At 30.4% G+C, this 21,867-nt stretch overlaps 2 protein-coding genes and 1 non-coding gene across 3 annotated transcripts; 1 reads left to right on the top strand and 2 right to left on the bottom strand.

Annotated features, from left to right (window-relative positions):
- Positions 1–1,166: 1,166 nt before the first annotated feature.
- LOC129295151 (splicing factor U2af small subunit B-like) lies at positions 1,167–4,543 on the bottom strand. The gene is made up of 5 exons (XM_054933627.1): positions 4,151–4,543; positions 3,903–3,989; positions 3,728–3,809; positions 1,880–2,006; positions 1,167–1,778 (listed from the first exon to the last, which is right to left on the bottom strand). The coding sequence occupies exons 1-5, from the start codon at positions 4,388–4,390 to the stop codon at positions 1,382–1,384; spliced, it is 933 nt and encodes a 310-aa protein (XP_054789602.1). The 5' UTR covers positions 4,391–4,543; the 3' UTR covers positions 1,167–1,381.
- Positions 4,544–8,260: 3,717 nt separating this feature from the next.
- Positions 8,261–8,343, top strand: TRNAL-UAA (transfer RNA leucine (anticodon UAA)). The gene has a single exon. It is a non-coding gene; the product is annotated as a tRNA-Leu (tRNA).
- A 6,154-nt stretch (positions 8,344–14,497) lies between these two features.
- LOC129319027 (enolase) lies at positions 14,498–19,841 on the bottom strand. Its single transcript, XM_054964061.1, has 17 exons — positions 19,684–19,841; positions 19,248–19,311; positions 18,890–18,954; positions 18,750–18,797; positions 18,485–18,571; positions 18,318–18,398; positions 17,954–18,055; positions 17,777–17,857; positions 17,405–17,479; positions 17,236–17,298; positions 17,053–17,130; positions 15,670–15,864; positions 15,413–15,463; positions 15,218–15,306; positions 15,056–15,107; positions 14,899–14,955; positions 14,498–14,797 (listed from the first exon to the last, which is right to left on the bottom strand). Exons 1-17 carry the CDS (start codon positions 19,747–19,749, stop codon positions 14,717–14,719), a joined length of 1,335 nt encoding a protein of 444 aa, XP_054820036.1. The 5' UTR covers positions 19,750–19,841; the 3' UTR covers positions 14,498–14,716.
- Between the last annotated feature and the right edge of the window lie 2,026 nt (positions 19,842–21,867).

The raw sequence follows: 21,867 nt of genomic DNA, 5'->3' as shown, positions 1-21,867 counted from the left end.
TGACAATGCAATTTAATTTGGCAGTTCAGGAATTTAGATAAGCATCAATAAAAAGCAGTTCATCTTTCTTAGGCAACACAAAAGGCCAAATGGACTTCCGACACATTCTCCACTCTCTGCCAGGCTTCCAAAACCACGTCACTGGCTAGGTTGTTACGGGCCCATCAAGTTTGGGAAGTGGGGTCCTCCACTTCCTTTTTCCTCCATTTCCCTTCACTTCTCCCATCACCATCATTCATTAATTTTTTTATTTAAAAAATTATTTAATAAAAAAATTTGAATGGTGTAGATGGAAGAAGTGGAGGGAAAGGGAGGAAAAAGAAAAGGAGAGACTCCTGATCCTCAAGTTTGACCCTTCAATCAAACAGTACTATAGTATCCCCTTCATTTGTACGTTCGGTTATTAAAACATTTTTTTAAATAATCAATTTATACCACCCATACCAGGAAAAAAAAAATTCAAATTTCGTTAGGCTTATGAAAAACAGCTTTGACTCAATATGGCCTTTCCTTGAGCTCAGTTCAATTCGGAATTAAAATGTATAAAATCAATCAATCCAATAATATTAAAAATATAGATCGGATCAAACGAAATAAAATAATCAAACCAAACAAAAACTAAATCAAAATTTAATAATTCATTCAATCGATTAATTTAATTTTGAGTTTCATATTGAGTTATTTGAATTTAAACCAATTTTGTTATTTTTTCTACTAAGCATATATATAAAATTAAACTTATAAAGTGATAATAATTTATTTTAATGGAGGGTCGGAGTTTCAACTTATCAAAAAATACATTTATTTTTATTTAAATATAAAATTAAAAAAGTAAAATTAATAAAATAATTAATAAACTAAATATAATCTATAAATTCATAAATCATATATATATGATAATTTAATTAATTTGATCTATTCAATTTTAAATTTTATTAATTAAATTAAACAAATCAACCGAAATATATTTTTAAAAATAAAAAAAAAACAAAACAAAATCAAACTGTGAAACTAAATAGACTAAATCAAATAATAAAAAATTAATTTGATTTTTAATTCAGGTTTAATTTTGCTCACCCTTAATGAAACCATCCTTCCCCTGCCTTTATCCATTTTCCTGAAAAATTAGACATAAATTCCAAACATGACGTTGGGATTTGAAAAAATACGGAAAATGAACTTTATCTATTCCTTCTAGGTGCGAACACGACTTGCAAAAATATAGATATTACAAACTATTATAACTAAAAATCTGAACAATTCAAATTAGGACACTCATGAAAAACTAAGCTTACTGGACGTGCAAACAGTACAAGACCAGATTCCTCTCCACACTGACTACAGGGTCATAATCTCTCTGGCCTCAGTGACGGTGCTGCCACTATACTCGATGATCATCAAATTCGCCTCCATTCTGCGCAACACCCTGTTCATTATCATTACCATTTCTGTTATCCTTGTTGCCAGATTCTTCCAGTTCCTTCTCCCTGTTCCATTGCTCTATTTTAGCTCTCCTTTCCGCACTACTTTCTCTAACAGGACTCCTCTCTCTTCCCACAGGACTTCTACTTCGATTTGTTCTTCTCCGAGGACTACGGCTCCTAGGCAACCTGCTCCTGCCATGGTGGCCATGATGTCTGTCGTAATCTCTTCTACCAGAACCGCGTCCAGAATGCATACGGTCATCATGGTTACGATGCTTGGGAGGGCTCCTGCTTCTACTTCCCCCACGACCTTGCCATCGCCTGTTTCTCCCAAATAATCGCCTTCTCAACTCCCTAAAATAAAAAAAAAAGCAGGGTGTAAAGAGACAATCAAAACTAACTTGCCAGTTCCACAAATGTTTGGAAAGTGAAGCGCACTATGCTGAAAGGGCAACCTGCTAATCTTCTTCAGGTGCATGAAATTGCAATAGCCACCGCGATTGCAAACATTTTCCTCATACTGCCTACAAGTAGCTTCTCGAAAATCCGTCACAGGAGAGAAGTCAACAATGATGGGTCGCCCTGGTGGTGTCATTAAGAATTGGAAGTTTTGTAGTAATAATGTAGCAACAGTTTGAAGTGGTAAATAGATGCCTCAATCATAACACACATAACACTCGGTGTTTCATTTTATGATTTAAAAAAGGCCATTTAAGCGTGGCAATAATAATCTACACATGCTTATGTCCTGCCAGTGACAATCACCACATGTTGGAGAAACTGCAAGTATTAACAATATAACACTTCTAACAAAAACACCATTCCAATTTCCATTGCTAGGAACAATTCTAACATGGCATTAACCATGCCTTCTTTCTACAGGGAATACTGCAAGAGATAGATGCAGGGGAGAGCAAGCAAACTAACCAGACTTGTTAACCATAGTAATAATGCATCCCTGTTAGTCATGAATATCAGGTGCAAGCAAGAATATTAAAATATATATATATATATATATAATAGGGGATTAAGCAGAATACTGAGACAGACAAAGGGATAGATAAAAACCCAAGGCGTGGCATGGAGAAGTTGAAAGGATACTCACATACATATATGATCAATACAAAGCATAGGAAAGTTGAAACTTGAACGCATACCCACAATGATTGATATAATTCTCAAGACACTAGACTAGATGCTGCACTGATCCCCACCTATCTAACTTGCAATAACGGTGAACAAGATATGCTAATAGCTGTCAAGACAAAAGGAGACAAATATAATGGGAAACCTAGAGCACAAAAACCCTTCCCACAGAAAATTAGTCCCACAAGAATAGCATGGTCAGTTCATCAGATTTGGCCACGTCCAGATAAAATCTACCGTGAACATTACCTTTACTTTCTTCCTGATTCTTGAGCCTCACCCATACAATGACTCAAACCAGTCAAAAGTCCGACCATTAAGACCAACTCCCAGTCATGTTAGGTCACAAATGATACAAAGAGCTAAATTATATTTCTAGGGGAAAATAGGTAGTGCCTGAAACCCATACAAAAAATGGTTCCTTTAATACAAATCTAATAAGCTTAAAAGGAAGTTTTATCAAACTGCTATAAAATCAGATATGTTATATAATAGCGAATGTTAGGTTTCAAATGAATAACAAGGACATAAGATTGGGATGGCAGAGATGATGATATTGTGACGGTTGTGTCGGCGTACAAGAAACGATAAGACTCATAACAATCATATATGAAAGAGTTGGTGCGGCATCTGTTGAAGAGAAAATGATAGAAAATCATTTAAAATAGTTTGGTCATATACAAAAAAGACCATTAGAGACAACGATGAGGATGAACTTTGGAGTCATGCGAAGAGAGATAGAGGCAAAACAAAGACAACACTCAATAAAGTTATTGAACAAGATCTTTTGGCTAAAAAAACATCCAAAAAATTGATTGCTGATAAAACACAGTGGTGTCTTGCAATCAATATAGCAAACTACACCTAGTAAGATATGTCTTGTTGTAATATGTACCCTAATCAGAGTTAACTCCTAAGATCACTAAACTAAACAAACAAATGATAATTTTAGGGAAGTATCAATCATATGCAATAGCACATTCCCAATCAAATGCATTACTACTAGCAACACATGCCACTTGGATCAACTCTTGTGATATTATGTCCATGATAAAGCAATTTCAATCGGAAATGAAATCAACCATAAGGACTAGCAGGAGAAAGCTAACATGTTATAAAACAATGAAAAGCGAAAAGGAATGAAGATGGAAATTAACCTGAATAAAATCTACCAGACAGATTCATCAGTGCATTAGCAGCATGGTCCTCCTCTTTAAACTGAACATATACGTTGCCAACCTGACCAACGAAATTAACAGTATTACATAAACAACCATAAAGAGAGAAATAGGAGAAGAAACAAGCTGAAAAAATTAAGAGGAAAAGGTATACCATGTGATCGGCCAAATTATCGCAAATATTCAAGCTCTGAATTTCACCATACTTGCTCAACTCCTCAAATAGATCTTCATAGAAATCCTGCACTCACGCACCGACATTTTTCGAACTTAAAAATGTTATTTATTAGGGCCAGAATTGCCGATTTCAGATGCTAACAGTAATAAGAGAAAGTGCGAAGAGTCAATATCAACAAAAAGGCAAAATCATCATCCAAATACAAAGCAAAACGAAATTCGAACCTCGAAGTGATCCTGAACCTTGTCGGGGTCAAGTGCTTGTCCTTGGTTGGGGTCAACGACAGGGGTGATCATATCAGGCCTCTGGTACATATTGGAGAGAAGAAGAGTAGGGCTAATGGTGGGCTTGGTGTGGAGTCTGGAGCAGCGGTCACCATGCCTGCAAGCTCCGATCTTGAAGTAGAAGGGGCAGTTCACCCTGTCCTTTTCCGTTCCGAAAATCGATGCCAAATGCTCCGCCATCGCCGAATGCAAATAACAGATTCACCTTCTTCGCGTGGCTCGCCCGAGTCTCACAATCTGTGTTGTTTTGGCTAGGGTTTGGTTTCAACAAGTACAGAGATCCCTTCTTCAACGGAGGGTAAGTGAGAGAATGAGGAAGGAAGAAATGGGGTTTATGAAATTATCTCGTCTTTGGCTATATGATTAATTAATATTAATTTGTAATTTTTTTTTTGCCAGCAAAATATTAATTCGTAATTAAGTCATGAGCAATTTCTACATGTCTATTTCTTTTATCTATATCTATATTCTATTTTCCATATAATCATCAAATATAATTGATCTTTTTTTTTACCAGCATCAAATGTAGTTGATCGAAACATATATAATCATCAAATGAACTCGTAAATTTAATCTTATATATATAAATAAAAATAAATTTTTAATTTAATATGATATATACAAATAGAACTGCAAAAATATATAATCGTTAGATTATCTTTAAAAAAAAACTCGTATGCTTAATCTTATTTATATAACATGCTCAGTTCCATCTAAATAATAACATATAAATTTTTTTTGCTCAAAAAAAATAACATATAAATTTTTAAAAATATTATTTAGTAGATAGCAAGCTCTTTTTATTAATATTATTAGAATAAAATCACTATTCTTCCCTCTACTTTATCTTAATTACACAAGTCTGTTTTTTATCTTTAAAACCTGTACAAACCTTTTTTAAAATTAAAATTTACATAGCACATAACTCCCTTCTATTATATAGATTACAGAAAAAAAGAAAAGAAAACTTCACTGAAATATTTAAATGAATAATTATGTCTATGGAAATACCATACTTTTTTTTAAGTTTTTATGTATCTTTATGACATAAATAATTTTAAGTTAAATGATTAAATTGTCTATTGTTTGAAATAAAATAATAAATTATTTTTATTTTTTCAATTACAATTTTTGTTTGACCAATCTTAACTCTTGTTTTATGAATTGTAAAAATTAAATAAAAATCACAATTTTTATGTAAAATTTCTTTTATAATTGATAAATAAATTTTAAAAATAATCAATCCCAATCACAATTTTTTTTTAAACCACCACAACTTGATTATGAGAATAAAAAATTAAATAAAAAATTACAATTTTCAATGTGAAATTTTTTTTATTATTGAAATTCAAGTTATGAAAATAATTAATAACAATTTTTATTTAAGCAATCATAATTTTATTTTTTAAATAAAAAAATTGAATAAAAAAATCATAACTTTTTACATGAAATTTCTTTTATTATTAAAGTCTAAATTTTAAAAATAATTAATTATAACTTTTATTTAAACAAGTATAAATTTTATTTTGTGAATTATAAAAATTAAATAAAAAATCACAACTTTTCATGTAAATTCATTATTATTTTTTTAATAAATAAATTTAATAAAATTTAAATCATTTAACCTAAAATTGTTAATATAAGAAATGTACCTAGAAACTTCAAAATAATTATAATACTCGAAACACCTAATTATTATTTATATATTTTGGTAGGATTTTATTATTATTTTTCTTAGATTGTATTTTCATCCATCCAAGTTAATTAATAGTTAGATCATATATTTTGGACAAAAATACCACTCTCTATTATCATGTTGTTGAAGAGCCATTTAAGTTTTCAAACAATAATTATAATATATAATTTTAAAAAAATAAATGCATATAAATAAACCTATTTATATTGTAATTTTTAAATTGTAAATATATAAATTAGCAAAAATTAATATTTCAAATGTGCATGAATGAAAATTCAAAGAATTACAAAATTTATCATAAAAAGTAATTTAAATTTAATATAATGCATAAATTGATTAATATAATTTATGTTGATTTTATTATTTTTAATAATTATTTTTAATATAATTTATATTTATTAATGTTAATACTTTTAAAATGTTTACTATACAAATATAATCATGATATTCTTTTTAAAATATGAGGAGAGAGAAGATATTAGATTAGGAAGGCAAATTAATCATTTTAATATTTTCAAAAAAATTTTATTAATATAATAAAATATTTTAGAATCTGAAATAAAATATTTTTAATTGGATTAAAAATTGAACTAAAATGCAAAATTTAAAAACAACAAGAAAGTCTTTGTAACTTTGACAAACTTGAAAGGACGTTATTGCCTTTCATTCATATTATTACAAATCTACAGCGTTAAAATTTACTTATTTTAATTTAATTCAATTGTATAAAAATATATTAAATATAAATATTATTTTTATGTTTATTGTCTATAATTAATAAGATGTGTGAAATAAACAGATAAAAATCTCAAATGCGCGCTCATCCTTTTAGTATTGGGTTGTTTAATATTAAAAAATAAATTATTCTTAGAAAATTTAGAGACTTTATGAAAGTGCATCATTTTTAAAATATATATATTATTTTATGTTTAGTTATAATAATAAAAAATTATTACTCTCTCAATTAAAAAATATAAGGCATTTTTAACCTAATTTTACCCTCTAATAAAATAGTTAACTACTTTCAAACTAATCTTATCTTTTTATATTTATTTTTATCAAACACCGTATAATAAATATAATGTCATTATCAATATGAACACTTTAAAAAAAAAGACAGTGATTGCACTTCAAAAAACTAAGAATATTTTATATTTTTAAATATCAAACTCTTTAAAAAATGTTTTACATTTTTAAATAGAAAGAGTATTATTTAATTATTTTAAAATTTTTTGATATTTTCATGGATTTCTATTTATAAAAAAATATTATTTAATTATTTTAAATTTTTATAATAATGTTTAGGCAAATTTCTGGTATACTCTCACATCTACTTTATCAACTTTTTTAGGAATTATTCAAAATATCTTCTCCAATTAATTTAAATTTATTTTTTAAAAAATTCTGATTATTTTCAAAAAGTCAATAAAAATTATAAAATATATTTGAAAAATGTCCAGTTATAATCATAATTTCTTAAAAAAATAAATACACGGTTTCTGAAACATCCCTACAAGATTTTATGGTTCTCTGAAAACTTCAGGATGCATTTGATATTTGTTCTTATTTTTTATTTTTGAAAAAAAATTGTAATAAAATTTCTAGAATTTTTTTAACAAAGTAAAATGAAAATCGGTTTGATCATATTAATTTAAAAATAATATTAAAATTAAAAAAATAGGCCAATATAAAAGTTGCAAGTGATTAATGATAGTTTTTATGAAAAAATTTATCAAGCTTGCTATATTTTTTTGATAATCAAATGTGATGTATTTTGGAAAAAATGAAAATAATTTTAAGATGTTTTTATTTTTAAAAATAAAAAAATTAAAATAATTAAGTTTGAAACATTTAATCAAATAATTTTTTATTTTTAAAAATAGAAAACAGTTTTGAAAACTAAGGTATGCTTGTGGATATGAGAGGTATGGTTTTTAGGATGTATGGTCTTCTATTTAATATTAATAAATTTTTAACAAAGTAAAATGAAAATCTGTTTGATCATATTAATTTAAAAATAATATTAAAATTAAAAAATAGGCTAATATAAAAAGTTGCAAGTGATTAATGATAGTTTTTATAAAAAAAATTGATCAAGCTTGCTATATTTTTTTAATAATCAAATGTAATATATTTTGTAAAAAAATGAAAATAATTTTAAGATATTTTTATTTTTAAAAAATAAAATTAAAATAATTAAGTTTGAAACATTTAATCGAATAATTTTTTATTTTTAAAAATAGAAAGCAATTTTTGAAAGCTAAGGTATGCTTGTGGATATGAGAGGCATGCTTTTAGTATGAATGTATGGTCTTCTATTTAATTTAATAAAGTGTGGAAACTCTCCGGCGTGAGCAGGTTTGCCCGAGAGGTTAAGGGGGAAGACTTAAGATCTTCTGCACATAAGTGCGCGTGGGTTCGAACCCCACAGCCTGCATTTTTTATTTTGTATTTTATTTGTTCATCCTTGTTAGGATGTGGGAATGGGAAGCTTATAGTCGGCTTCTTTCCAAATTTGAACGTGCTTTTGGCCACAGTGAACTGGCAATGAGGCATTCCTGCCGTTAGAACCTGATCAGTGAAGATCATGTCTCTTTCTCCACTTGCACAATTGCTAATTCTCAAGCACTGCAAAGAAGAGACACAATTGCTAAGATGATTAAAACTCAAGAGTTAATGTCATTCCTGATTTTTTATATAATTTTTCTCATACATATATCTTGAATTTAGTTTATTCTATTACCAGGTTTACTTTCATACTTGCCTCTAGTTGCAAAACTATAATTCAACTATCTTATTTAGCTTTTTTTATTCTAAATAATTTATAATTATAATTTATTTTATTGAAATATAATCGTGATTTTTATTGCAATGGCATGAGTCTATTCTCGTGCATTTGCCTCTACCTTTCTACCTTGATAGTAGTATAAGGAAGCCTCATCAAGAGACATTTTCCTCTCAAAATTGATTTTTAATTTTTTATTATATATTTAGAATTCTAAATTTCAAATTACCCTATTAGTGTATATATCGTCAATTGACCCAATGTGTATTATCATTTCATGCTCTCAATTATTCTTTCTTTCTTTTAAATGACCAGTATGTATAGATTTTGAGTAACATATAATTAAATTTACAAGTAGTTTATACATATCTAATTATTTTTTTTATATATTTTCTTCTCTACACTGAATTATATAATAAAAAGAAATTTTGATATAAAATAAATTCATTTTTTTATTTTGAGAGAAAATTAAGAGAGTGAGAAGCGAAGGAAATATGAAAACATGAAAAAAAGAATAAGAGAAGTGTGAAATAATTTTAGATCATGTTTTAAGAAGTACAAAGGATCTTGTTTGAGAATGTGAAATAATTTTATATTTTATTTGATTTCTAAAAAATTATAAGTGGGAAATTCAATTTATGAAAATGATAAACCTTAAAAGTTGAATATAGAGAGAATGACAGTTGAATCCTTAAAAATTAAATTAACAACAATTAGTTTATCAACAGTTTTTTAAAAAAAAAACAATGAGTTGCAAGTAAATTACATGCTACTCTCCTCCTAATCATTGGATAAATAGGAAGTAAACTACACACTACTCTCCTCCTAATCATTAGATAAATAAGAGGTTTTTATATATATAACTCGTTTTATAAAACCAAACCTAATAAACAACCTAACATTTATTATGTTTTACATTATAGCCATTTTAATAGTTAGTTGACCTTTATATGACAAAACTACCTTCTTTTCAATAAATATGACCTTCTTTCAAATATTTTTTCTTTTTAGATGAAAATCTTCTTTCAAATATTTGAAGATAGAATAAAGCTTTATTTGACCCTCTTTCAAAAAAAAAACAGAGAAAGAAATGATGAAATTAAGCATCTCCATATCTATAAAATTAAAAGTGTAACATCCCAAATTTTAATCCTTAAATTACTAAGGAATTAATTGAGTTTAATTATAGTAATTAAGTATTTTGGTGTGGTGTGTGGTTGAAAAAGTCTAATAGTTATATTCAATTGTGTTTTCAACCCTAGTTATGGGTCAAAAGTGAAGTTGGGGCCATCTATGCATTGAAAGAAGAAGAAAGCATGAAGAAAGTGTCTTTTCGCCACATGTTGTGATGCACAGCACGTCCAATGTGGCACACAGATGACAATTAGAAGGAGAAGGGCTCCTCTGTGCCATGCGCCGTGGCACATACTGTGTGGGCTACATGGGCCGTTCCGCATAGCTAAAATCTCTGATAAATTGATTACAAACGGACTAAAAATGAGAGAAGAGAAAAGAGAGAAAATGAAGGGCAAGCAAGAAGCTCTAGGGTTCACATGTAAAAGGTATTTGGAGCATTTTGGAGCTAGTAATCACCAAGGTAAGTATCCTATACTTCATTTCCTCCCTCTCTCTTTCATTTTTAATGGAGATTAGAATTAAGATTTGAGTTAAGATGATGATTTTTAGTCCATATAAATTATGGGTTTGAACTTATTGACTCAAATAGAATTAAAGAGAATTATTTAGAGTATTTAAATTATTAAAGAGAGTTGTTTATAGTATTTAAATTAAGTATTAATAGTTTTAAAGGTTGTTCATTGGTAAATACCATAAATATGCAAAAATGGCCTTAATAAGGGTTGTCGAAAGATTTGTAATGCCATTAATGAAATTTTAATGGCTTATTAATAATATTGGGAGTTAAAGATAGTTAACAAACCCAATGGATAAGTCTAAATGTGAGAAATATAGGCATTGAAAATTTTAGAAGCGAAAAATGAAAGTTGAAAATGTGTGTTTAACATTGTTGACGAAATTTAGAATTGATTAATTATAGATTGAGCATTTGGACACTATTTTGGCTTAAAAAATAAAGCTTGAAAGCTAGTTATTGAACGGTAAACCTTTAACTTCTCAAAAATTTGAGGTAACCTTGAAAATCCTACTTTAATTAGTTGTTGTTAATTGATTGTAAATTGTGAAATATGTATGTTGGCATATATGATTTGACTTTGAATGTGAAAGCATATCATGAGCCTTGATGATTGGCTAATTTTGACTTGAAATTTGCAATTGAAGTGAAAGTGATTTTGTTAAAACTAAGAAAACATTCATGTTGTGGGATGGGAATTGTCATGTTATTTGATGTGATGATTTTTGTAAAGATGGAAAATTTGATGATAGAGTAAAGTGAAGTACACTTGTGAAAATAATATAAATGCTCACTTGGATAGCGTATTATTGTGAGCCTAATGTGATAATAATAAATGAAATTGTGAAAATGAGTAAGCATCGTACATAGCATGATCAGTGGGTGGGTTGCCTAAAAAGAGGAGTAGATAAAAACTCATATGGTATTTTCGACTGCCTTTCAGTACAAAGGATATAGTCATATCCTACAGTTTGTTGAGAGATTAAAGCCTAGTTATCTTCACTAGTTTATCAAGAAGATTAGCTTAGATATGTGATACCCTAGAGATTCGAGAGTAGGAAAAACCGTAGTCTGAGAATGAGTTCATTGATCTCTGGCCGGGCACACTTCACAATTAATGTGCTTAGGTAGTCCAATTACATGAAAGGAGCCCTGTTTGGTATTGTAGCCCATGGTTTCAGTCAAAAGAAATAAGGATGGTTTGATCGTGCATGTGATTATATGACGTGTCATACGATTATTAAGTTCATGGCAATTCATGTTAATATATTGCATCATTGTCACATGTTTGTATATCTTGTGACAATGTACCTTATGATTTAGATAATAATGAGTTAATTGAGAAATGATAATCCGTGATATACGTATTAGTGTATATTTTGAGAAAATTAATTTCAGTCTCATGTGTTTATTCAATTAATATGCAACTGTAAAAGGTAGGCTTCCCTTGATTACAAAGTGGCTAGACTTGCCCTTCTTTTTTAAATTTTACAAGCTCTAGCTCTAATGTAGAGAGAAAAAAAGCTTGGGAGGCTTAAGAATCAGTATATTTCTAGTGTAATGCCTCTATGATTTATTTATTTTGTGTAATAGACTTAATATTATCAATTAGGATGCATTTTGTTTACATTTACACTATATAGTTGTTTGCGATGTCTGATTTGTATTTTGAGCCCTGAGATGTTTATAATAAATTATAAAAGTTGATAGGACTAAAATACTAATGCAAGTATATGAATGTTCATTTGATTGCAGTGGTGAATATTATTTTGAAATACAATGCTAAAACCTTCACTTTTTATTTTTGGTATTAAAGGGGTCAAAGAGTGAAATTTTGACATAGTTGTGTAATTATGCATGTGGTGTGTTGTACAAGTAATCTTAGGTTCAATGAATATGATTTGGGTGTTATAAATGACCTTTTGGCACTTATATAGGGTTTGGGACACCTTTTTTGTTGTGAAAGTTGAGAAAAGTTGTGAAAATGTATTTGAATGTTTAACTTTCTAGTGCAACTTGATTTGGATGTAAAAATCATAACATTAGCTAGTTTACGTAAAGAGTTTTCCATAAACACCTAAATCATCTCACTTGGATGTTGGATAAAGAAATAGAGCATGTCGAAAGTTGCTCAATTTCTATTGTCAAATGATAGTAGAATTTTCTATCATGAGCGTGCAATATGTCATGACGCGTCACACAGAGAGTGACTAGCTGTGGCCCACTACTCTGCTTTCAACATTGTGAGATTTTTTAACTCCTTTCACTCTTTTGAGATATCTCATATTTTCATAACATGATTTTACTTTAATTAAAGGTTTAATAAATGTGTTTTGACTTATTTTAAATTATGAAAACCATAGGATTCCATTTCTCAAATTACAAACATGGTAATCTCTATATGGGTTATTCTCTTAATTACCTTAGCTTTTGGAATTAATTGTAATTAGATAAAGGAGATATTCCAAAAGGTGTTGATAAGTTTTCATTGATATGGTTAATCAGTGATATACAAATCAATGATATACAATTGTATCTCACTGATATACTATCGTGAATCAAAAACAAAAAAAATATTTATCCAAAACAGATCAAACACAATCTATAAAAAATTATGAATATTTTAATTTATCACAGAGAATCAAATACCCTTCTACAATAAAAGTTTTGGGTTTACATTCATCTTCACTCAAGGAAACCTATCAATGAGACTCGCTTACAGAGACACAAAATTGAACTATTCATGTTAGGTCATCTCTTACAAGAGAGTGCATTTGTTAGGATAATAAAATAATATGTGAATAATACCTTGATTCCTCTGCCCACCAAGAAAGGGAAGGAACGATTGTAAAAATGGAAGAGATAAGATGAGCGTGTATGCGAGGATTTGATTTAGTTAGTTAAATGTTTGAATTATTTAGTTAATCATAGAAGATATATTCATTAATCAGTTTATCTAAAGTGTTTTAATAATATATTTGTTCTATGGATTAAAAAAAATCACCTCTTATTAATTTTGCAAGTAAACCATATTTTAAAATATTCAAAAATCAATGAAAACTATATTTTTCATGACCATTAAGCCTATTTACTCTAAATAATATGATAATTTATCCACTTCCTAGCCATCACATAATAGTTACAAGAGAGAATCCATTCTCAATTTATAATTATTTAAATTGATATTTCAAACTCATTTTCAAGAAAAAGAATTGCCAAAAATTTAATTGTTATTAATTCAATTTTTCTTTCGAAACCAGATATTTAATTTTCATATTTTTGAATTGAGGATTTTTTTGAGAAAAGTTTATATATTTAATTTTATATATTCAAATAAAACAAGAGTGTATTTTTTTCATAGATTATTTATTCTTAAACAAACCCTTATCATTAATATTAATATTATTAATATATTAAAATTTATTTTTTTTAATTTAATTGAATAAAAATATATTAAGTATATAAAATTATCTACCAAAATCTTACATTTTTTTAATATCACAATCATTTGAATTTGAAACTTTAGAAACAGTGATTTCCAAATCTAATTATATACTTTCTCTCTCATTTATTTCCTCTAATCGGTCATTAAATGTCACATAATTATTTTAAGGTTTTTGCAAATAATTTTACATCAATCTAATTACATATTTCTAAGAGATAATAATTCAACATCAACGCCAATAAAAATAAATTATTCAAAAATTAACAATACCATTTAAATATATACAAAGTCAACTTTACAATTATTAAGAAATGGTTACGTGAATTTTAAATTTTATCCCCATTAAAATTAAAATGATCATAATAAAATGTTATATAAAAATTAAGAGTATACCAATATCTCACTCTCATTGCAATTAATGAACGGTATGGTTAAAAAGAATTTAAAAAAAATCACATCTGCCTTATATTTAAACTATATTTAACACTAAGATCGGCTCTATTAAAACTTTTATCTTTTCTCTTTTGGTAAAGTAAAACTTTTAAATCTTGATTACAAAATTTTGAGGATTGTCCTTTACCACAATTTTTCTGCACCGCTACGTTAATTTAAAAACGTAGACATGGAGTACGGATGCCGCAAAGTCGCGTCCCTAGCCGGACATCTGGTGGGTACATGGTGAAGAGGATTATAATGCAGGCAACAAAAGACACAGTCCAAATATCAAGAAGCTTGACATTAACCAACTCGCAAATTAGCAAAATACAGTATCTGCTCCGGAAATCAAAATTCAAGAATTATTAGCAAAAAACTCCTGTAAACAAGAGTGGCACTCTCTTTCTAACTATAATCTTATTCATCACACAACTGAAACCATACCGGCACTGCTCCTAACTCATGCAATGCTACATATCTCTCAGCTTAAAAACTTAGTAGGGCTCAACAGGCGCGCGGAAGGATGCTCCAGCATAGACAGCATCAGAACCAAGCTCCTCCTCAATTCTCAAGAGCTGCCACGACAAAATAAAGTCAACATTTACAAAAAGGCTAGCCAACTAAATGAGACCGTCGAGTAACTAATATTCAACTAGGGCATATGACCATCACGAACCTGGTTGTATTTAGCAAGACGCTCTGATCTGCATGGAGCTCCGGTCTTGATTTGACCCTGGCCAAGAACAAATCATGACAAAGTTAATCTGGAATTTGGGACAATGCCTTCAGGAACCACTAGGACAACTTTTATGAATGATGGAATAAGATTATACCGTGGCCAAACCAACAGAAAGATCAGCAATAAAAGTGTCCTCGGTCTCTCCACTGCAGGCAGAACATAAAAAAAAAAGTCTCAAAAGCTAGCGCATTATAAGCTTGCAACAGAAAGCAATTATACTTCAATAGTCACTAGCATTTCAAGGAAAAGCACAAACCTCCTGTGGCTGGCCATCACACCCCATCCAGCTTTCTTGGACATCCTGACAGCTTCGATGCTTTCAGTCACAGATCCGATTTGATTAACCTGTCTCAGGATTGTGTCAACCGGATGTGTATCTCAGTAAATAATACATGCACCAATAGAAGGTTCCAATGACTTGGACCTAAAAGAATGAAAAGTAGATCATTACCTTGAGCAAAAGTGCATTGCAGGCTTTTACGTCTATCGCCTTCTGAACCCTCTGTTTTGTTTATTTTAGATGAAAAAAAAGAGAGAGAGATACAGACAGTCAATCAAAACGATCCTTATACTTAAGATCTCGCCACTGCTTCTGAGATGAACTTCTAGTCATTCTGCTCTGTCATTAAGTCCTAATGCAACAAAGACCACCCCCTCCGAACCCAAGTAAACTCAATTAAAAAAAAAAAAAGTTCAGTCATTAGTAACCTTCGGGTTGGTAACCAAGAGATCATCACCAACAATTTGTACTTTGGTTCCGACCTCAGCAGTTAGCTTGGCGTAGTGCTCCCAGTCATCTTGATCAAAAGGATCCTCAATTGAAACAATGGGATACTCTGATGCAAAGGACTTGTAAAGATCTTTGAGAGCATCCCCAGAGATCTTCTGTGAGCCATCATTATTCTGCATGTGAAACAGAATGCAAAAATAAAATTAAACCGGCACATATCTACAAAGGAATAACAGTAAACCATACACCATTAACACGAGATCCTTCCAAATTGGATTATTTGTTTATATTAGCATCGATTGTTAATGATCTTCTCAAGCAGTCAGACATGCGAACACATAATACCAAGCAGGAGAAAGATGAGAACAAATATAGGGCGGGCTTGATTCTGTTTTCTGTTTTCATGTTCTCAAAATAATTCTGTAGAATAGTTTTTCTAAACAATTTTTGGAAACAAAAAATGGGAAAAAAAAAATCTGTTTGAATTATTATATTTAAAAACATATCTAAATTGATGAAATAAAGGGTGAATGAATAATTTATTTTACTAACATAATTGTCATTAATGAAAGCATGATATTTTCCACATTTTCTCTAGTTTTGCAGAACAAAAAGAAACAAAACATCCAAAAGATGTTCTGGTTTTTTAGTTCTGCAGAATAACTTTTAACTTCTTTGTTTTTCAGAACAGGTAACAGAAAACACATTTTCAAACACGTTTTTTCATTTTCTAGTTTTTTAGAAAAAACTGTTTTGAAAAGATGTTGCCAAAAAGGCCCTAACCCTTTTTTTGGATAAACGGGCAACAAACATATCTTATTTCCATGAAAAAAGGTATGACACAAGCCAGACAAACCTTTAGGCGCAGACAGCAACTTGAAATATCAAGAAATGAAATATATTAGAAACTTCTGTTTTATCCATCAATTATTGCTACATCACAGTTAAGTTCCCATTTCTCGAGCCTGTACAAGGTGACCAACACCTCGTGTGTTAACCATAATTTTGGTTACCAAGGTGCTCCCATATAGGGTGTTTTCTAAAACCTTATTCTGTCCTTAATACAAGAGGTGTCATGATATTTAAGTAATTAGACAGTTTTGCCCTTATCTTGAAAAGGAGGAGATATTAATTGTGTACTTTGATATTAATTGTGACATTATTTCCGGCAAAATTTAAGATGTGTTGTAGGCTTATGTGCTTTCAACAAAATAATGAACTTTTATTAGTATCCGAAATTAAGTTAAAAACACCTTATAGGGACAGGGAGAATGTAGAATCTTCAAAGTAAAATTGAGTGAGCAGAACTTAAATTTCAACTACCCCACACTTCAGTGTTTTACATATTACCATGAGCTCACCTCTTCCTTGAAGTTCAGGTCATATGTTTTGTCTGATTTGTAGAATTCAGAAGCAGCAACATCCATTCCAATGACAACCTAAGAATATAACAGAAAATTGTCAAATTCTCAGAAATGAAGCGATTAAGAAAGTTTAAAGAACCATAAGTAGAATTAAAGTAGGACAATAATAAGAAAACTTACTTTTCCTGTGTAGCCAGCTTTCTCTATGGCAGTTTTCAGCAGTTCCAGTCCTTCCTTGTTCTCCTGAACACTCACAAGAAATGCTATTGTCAGTGAGCGACCAACAACTAATCACGGATCCAAGTTATATATGCGTGAAAGATCAAAAGGAGGTTGTGGCTGTGTAGACCTGGATGTTAGGAGCAAAGCCGCCTTCGTCGCCAACATTCACTGCATCTTGACCATACTTCTTCTTAATGACAGCCTGAAATGACATAGCATGATTGCCATAATTGGCTAATAAAAAACAGCAGTAAAAATTTACATGAAAGATGAAAATCAACAGGGACAAAAGCAGATATAAGTAGAAAGTGTAAAGAAAAACAACAGATGATCCGAAACTATAGTAACAGGACCCTAATAAAGCTGGATAACAAAGGCTTAAATCTTGAGAACTATAAAAGGAATGGATTATTCATCAACTTATATTGACAAAACAAAGCATATGGAAAGCATTAAGCACACTTTTTTTGAGAGGCAAATACATTTCACTCCAACGGACCTTCAAATGGTGGTATACTTCCACACCCATCTTCATGGCTTCCTTGAAAGAGGATGCTCCCACAGGAAGAATCATAAATTCCTATGCATATAAAAGGATAAGATACTCATTGCATATAAACTCACTCTCTCTCTCTAGTGCAAACTGAAAAAGAGAAGCAGAGTTCAGATAGCATGCCTGCATGGCAAGCTTGTTTCCAGCATGTGATCCACCATTAATGACATTGAAAGAGGGAACAGGCAACACCAACTTCTTGTTACCCGCAAGATTTGCAATATGCTGCATAAAAAGGCATGGCAATATCAGTGCAAGATATTGAAATACATTACATTGGCCCCCCCACACTCAAAAAATGTAGACCAGATCTAATTGTTTTTCTCATAAGTATGGATTTGGTCAATCCATAGCATTACATGTTATAGGAAAAAAAATATAAGTTTGCATAAGATGCTAGCTCTCTCAGGGGAAAATATTCATTATAATGATCCACTCGTGTACTTCACATGTGGCAAGTTACTCTCACAGCTCAAGCATCATATACCTTGTAAAGAGGAATCTTCAAGACACTAGCACCAGCTTTACAGACTGCAAGAGACACTGCCAATATGGCGTTTGCTCCAAGCTGAAACAAACAAACAAACAAAAGTTGCATTAACAATTAGAATTATATTGAGGAATGTAAAGTAACAAATATGATCCATTAAGCACCTTTTGTTTGCACCAACCCCATTCATTAACAGTTCCATCAAGCTGCTGAACCATGAAATTGTCAATGGCAACCTGCTCAGTCGGGTCCTGTCCGTTGTCACAGGGTAACAGTGGCGTGAGATTATGCCAGACAAATCTACTAAAATCCTCCACTGATGTACTAGAAGACCATAATCAGACTATCACAAGACTGCTACACAAGTTATCAGGGGCATACTTTATAAATACCGAAATAGCAATACTAAAAGAAAAGAATTTAACCAACCTTGCCAATCAATGCAGGCGCGATAATTTTGTTCACGTTATCAACCGCCTAATTGAGGGGGGAAACAAAGTAAGCATGATACATGTAGATATGTCGCTGCAGGAATTTATCACACTTTTAGTGCAGGGTTCGAGACTTACCTTTGATACACCTTTACCGAGATAATCAGATCCTCCATCTCTTAATTCAAGAGCCTCGTAAATCCCTGAATAAAATCGGTTGTTTACATAAGAATAAGCAAAATACCATTAAATGTAAGTATCTAAAATGACTAAAGTCAAGCGATATAAAGTGCTTGAACGGAATGAGATTGAAATTAAAAATTAAAATGAAAAACAATAAAAAAATTTGCAAAGTTTCTAACATCACAGATCAGTAGAGATGACAAGAGAAACGATCTTCCGTTCAGAGCACGGAAAAGAAAAGACGCACACATGCCCACACACTGTCAAAAACCAACGCGACCCACGACAAAAGGTAAACCAGGTTAAAGCATACCAGTGGAAGCACCGCTGGGAACGGCAGCTCTAGCAAAGGTACCATCGGAGCACTTCAAATCTACCTGTAGCAATCAACAACGTTATGAAAATTTCTGATGATCTAAGCCTAAAAGGCTTCTCAGTAACAAAAACCATTTCTCACGGACAAATTAAAACAAAGTAAGCAAGATGAGAACATTCGATTCAGGCTTTTAAATGACTGTCCACTCAAGTGAATTCAAAGCATTCAAAATAACTCCGAGGAATCATTTACATTAAATAATCGAGCTGAATCGGGGGAAACGACCAACAAACTGCGAAAGTAAAGGAAGACAGAAAGAAAGGATGGTAGGGACGGTGACTGTTAAAGAACAGATCGGACGCCTAGAAATGATCAAAATCGTAAAGATTAAGATGGCGGCGAAGAAGGACTGGGAATAAGGAAAGATTTAAACCTCGACGGTAGGATTGCCACGGCTGTCGAAGATCTGCCTTGCCTTGATACTTTGGATGGTAGCCATAGATCTAAAGCGAGTGAAAGATGAAGAAGTGGCGACTTGCAAGCAGTTTGTTTACGGGAACACCGAAAACACTGAAGAATGGCTGTTATTTATAACCCCTGATTAAGTTTCCAGGCACTAGGTTTAGAGTTTAGACTCGGAGAACCCACTAGTTTCAGCACGCACCCAGTAAAATAAGAATAAAAATAAAAAATTCCTTTTTTTTTTTTAATCTTTTGGTTCCTTTTGGCTTGCAGTAAAATTATGCCATCCCTTCGACACGATGACAAGTCATATACTCATAACAGTTTTTTTTTTTTTAAACGTAGTTTAACGTTTATTTCAATTTCAATTCAAAGGCGGATTTTCTATAAGATTATGTCCTAATAATATCATTTGACCATTTTTTTGTGGCAAGCATTAAAATATGGAAATGGAAGCACTTCTTTCCATTTTTAGAATTAAATCATGCTATCGTTAATGTCATATTTAACAATTAAATAAAAACTATCATACTTCATGCAAACCAATGTCCAGTTAAATTTACCTATATTGACCAGTTGAAAAGAAAATCGTCGCCACAAGAAATATCATCATGTTATTTCGACTACTTAAATTGATTTGGAGTATGTAATGGACCCGAGAAATCATGTTTTCAAAATAAAAGATAAGCTTGAAATCTTATGTATTGTGTGTATAATGTGTCCTTTTATTTTTTTTTCTTCCTTTTACATGAAGGATACGTCTTTTTTATTGTAATATTCTTTGAAAAGTTCAATATTAAAAAATATAAAATATTTTTAATATTTTAAAATACAATTAATGTATTTTTTATAAAAGTATTTATAATAAATAAATTACTTTATATTTATTTTAAAATAAAATATCTCATTGAATAAGGGTAGATATAGAATGATATTAATTTCTCAAAATATAAGATTCAATTAAAAATATCTTAATTTTTTGATTGAGAGAGCTTTTTTAAAAAAAAAAAAACAAGGCTAGCAGTGCCAAGGAATTACATAAAAAATGTAAGAAAAAAATTTGACAATACCAGAAAAAGGATGGCGATGTGAAAAAAGAAAGGACAGACGAAAAAAAATCCGTCAAAGGCATTAGACATTTTCCTAACCTGCAAGCAAATATATTTCCTCCTTTTTTTTAACAATATATTTCCCTTTTTTTGTGTTTAAACTAACTGTATCACGAAAAAACCCAAGAGTTCAATTTTGGGATTTTTTTTTTTTTTTTACATGTTCTATCTGCCAAGAGTGAGGTGAATGCTGAATTGTTAGTTCAGACTTAGAAAAAGTTTGGTAGACGCATGCACCACGTTGGCATGCAGCATGCCATTGTGCCATTAATTGCCGACTTCTCCGAGATCAGGGCAAACAAAAACGTTATTGCTAATTACCTTGATGATTTCACACATCCACGCCTACGCGTTCATCTCTAAATCAGGTTCCAAGACTATACTATATATTACATATATATACACACTTATAGTTCGTGGCATGTAAAGGTAATTTATACTATTTCTATTGGCATGACTAACTAGTTGCCAGTACCCCTGTAGACGAACAATTTCAAAGTACTCTAGCTGCTGGGCTTGCCTTTGTAATTAAAATACACCCACACATGTATGTGTGTGTGTGTGTGTGTGTGTGAGTTGCAATCCAGCGTTGCTGAGATGATATAAAATGATTATTTTTAGCACATTACTATATTTTATATATTTTTAACGTGACTGCATGTGCAATAATCCTAAAATATAAAAAAATAAAAATATTATTTTAATTTATATTTTATTTAAATTAATTTTATAGTAAATGAAAAGTGATGACTTAGTGAAACTTATACTAATAGTTTATTTAAAAATTTAGAGTTTAAATTCTTTTAATTGATAGCTTAAATTTTATTAGTTTAAAATTTTGGAACAAATTATAAAAAATGCCCATTTCTCTTATGTTATTAGAGGAAAATACTGTGTCTTCTTTTGTAAATTTTGTAATTTTCTAATATTTATATTTTTATTTTCCTCCCTCTCTGTCAGACGCACGCAGAAGGGAAAAAAATATTTCTGGATCCTTCAACTGAGGTGGTCTTATGGTTGCTATCTCCTTTTGTTCTTTCTCAATT

The sequence above is a fragment of the Prosopis cineraria genome, unplaced genomic scaffold (genome assembly GCF_029017545.1).
Source record: "Prosopis cineraria cultivar Desert tree isolate PC_DT_omini unplaced genomic scaffold, ASM2901754v1 PC1, whole genome shotgun sequence".
Classification (NCBI taxonomy): Eukaryota; Viridiplantae; Streptophyta; class Magnoliopsida; order Fabales; family Fabaceae; genus Prosopis; species Prosopis cineraria.
The sequence above is the reverse complement of the archived record's forward strand: the minus strand, read 5'-3'. Positions and strand labels throughout refer to the sequence as shown.

Coding starts and splice junctions, on each gene's coding strand:
- LOC129295151 (XM_054933627.1), bottom strand. CDS start 4,390: ATGGCGGAGCATTTGGCATCGATTTTCGGAACGGAAAAGGACAGGGTG. Junction 2,007..3,727: donor GTCTGGTAGATTTTATTCAG/GTTAATTTCCAT, acceptor TGACACCACCAG/GGCGACCCATCATTGTTGAC. Junction 1,779..1,879: donor CACCTGAAGAAGATTAGCAG/GTTGCCCTTTCA, acceptor TTTTTATTTTAG/GGAGTTGAGAAGGCGATTAT.
- LOC129319027 (XM_054964061.1), bottom strand. CDS start 19,749: ATGGCTACCATCCAAAGTATCAAGGCAAGGCAGATCTTCGACAGCCGT. Junction 17,480..17,776: donor AAGTATACCACCATTTGAAG/GTCCGTTGGAGT, acceptor ATGTCATTTCAG/GCTGTCATTAAGAAGAAGTA. Junction 15,865..17,052: donor ACCTGAACTTCAAGGAAGAG/GTGAGCTCATGG, acceptor TTTCACATGCAG/AATAATGATGGCTCACAGAA.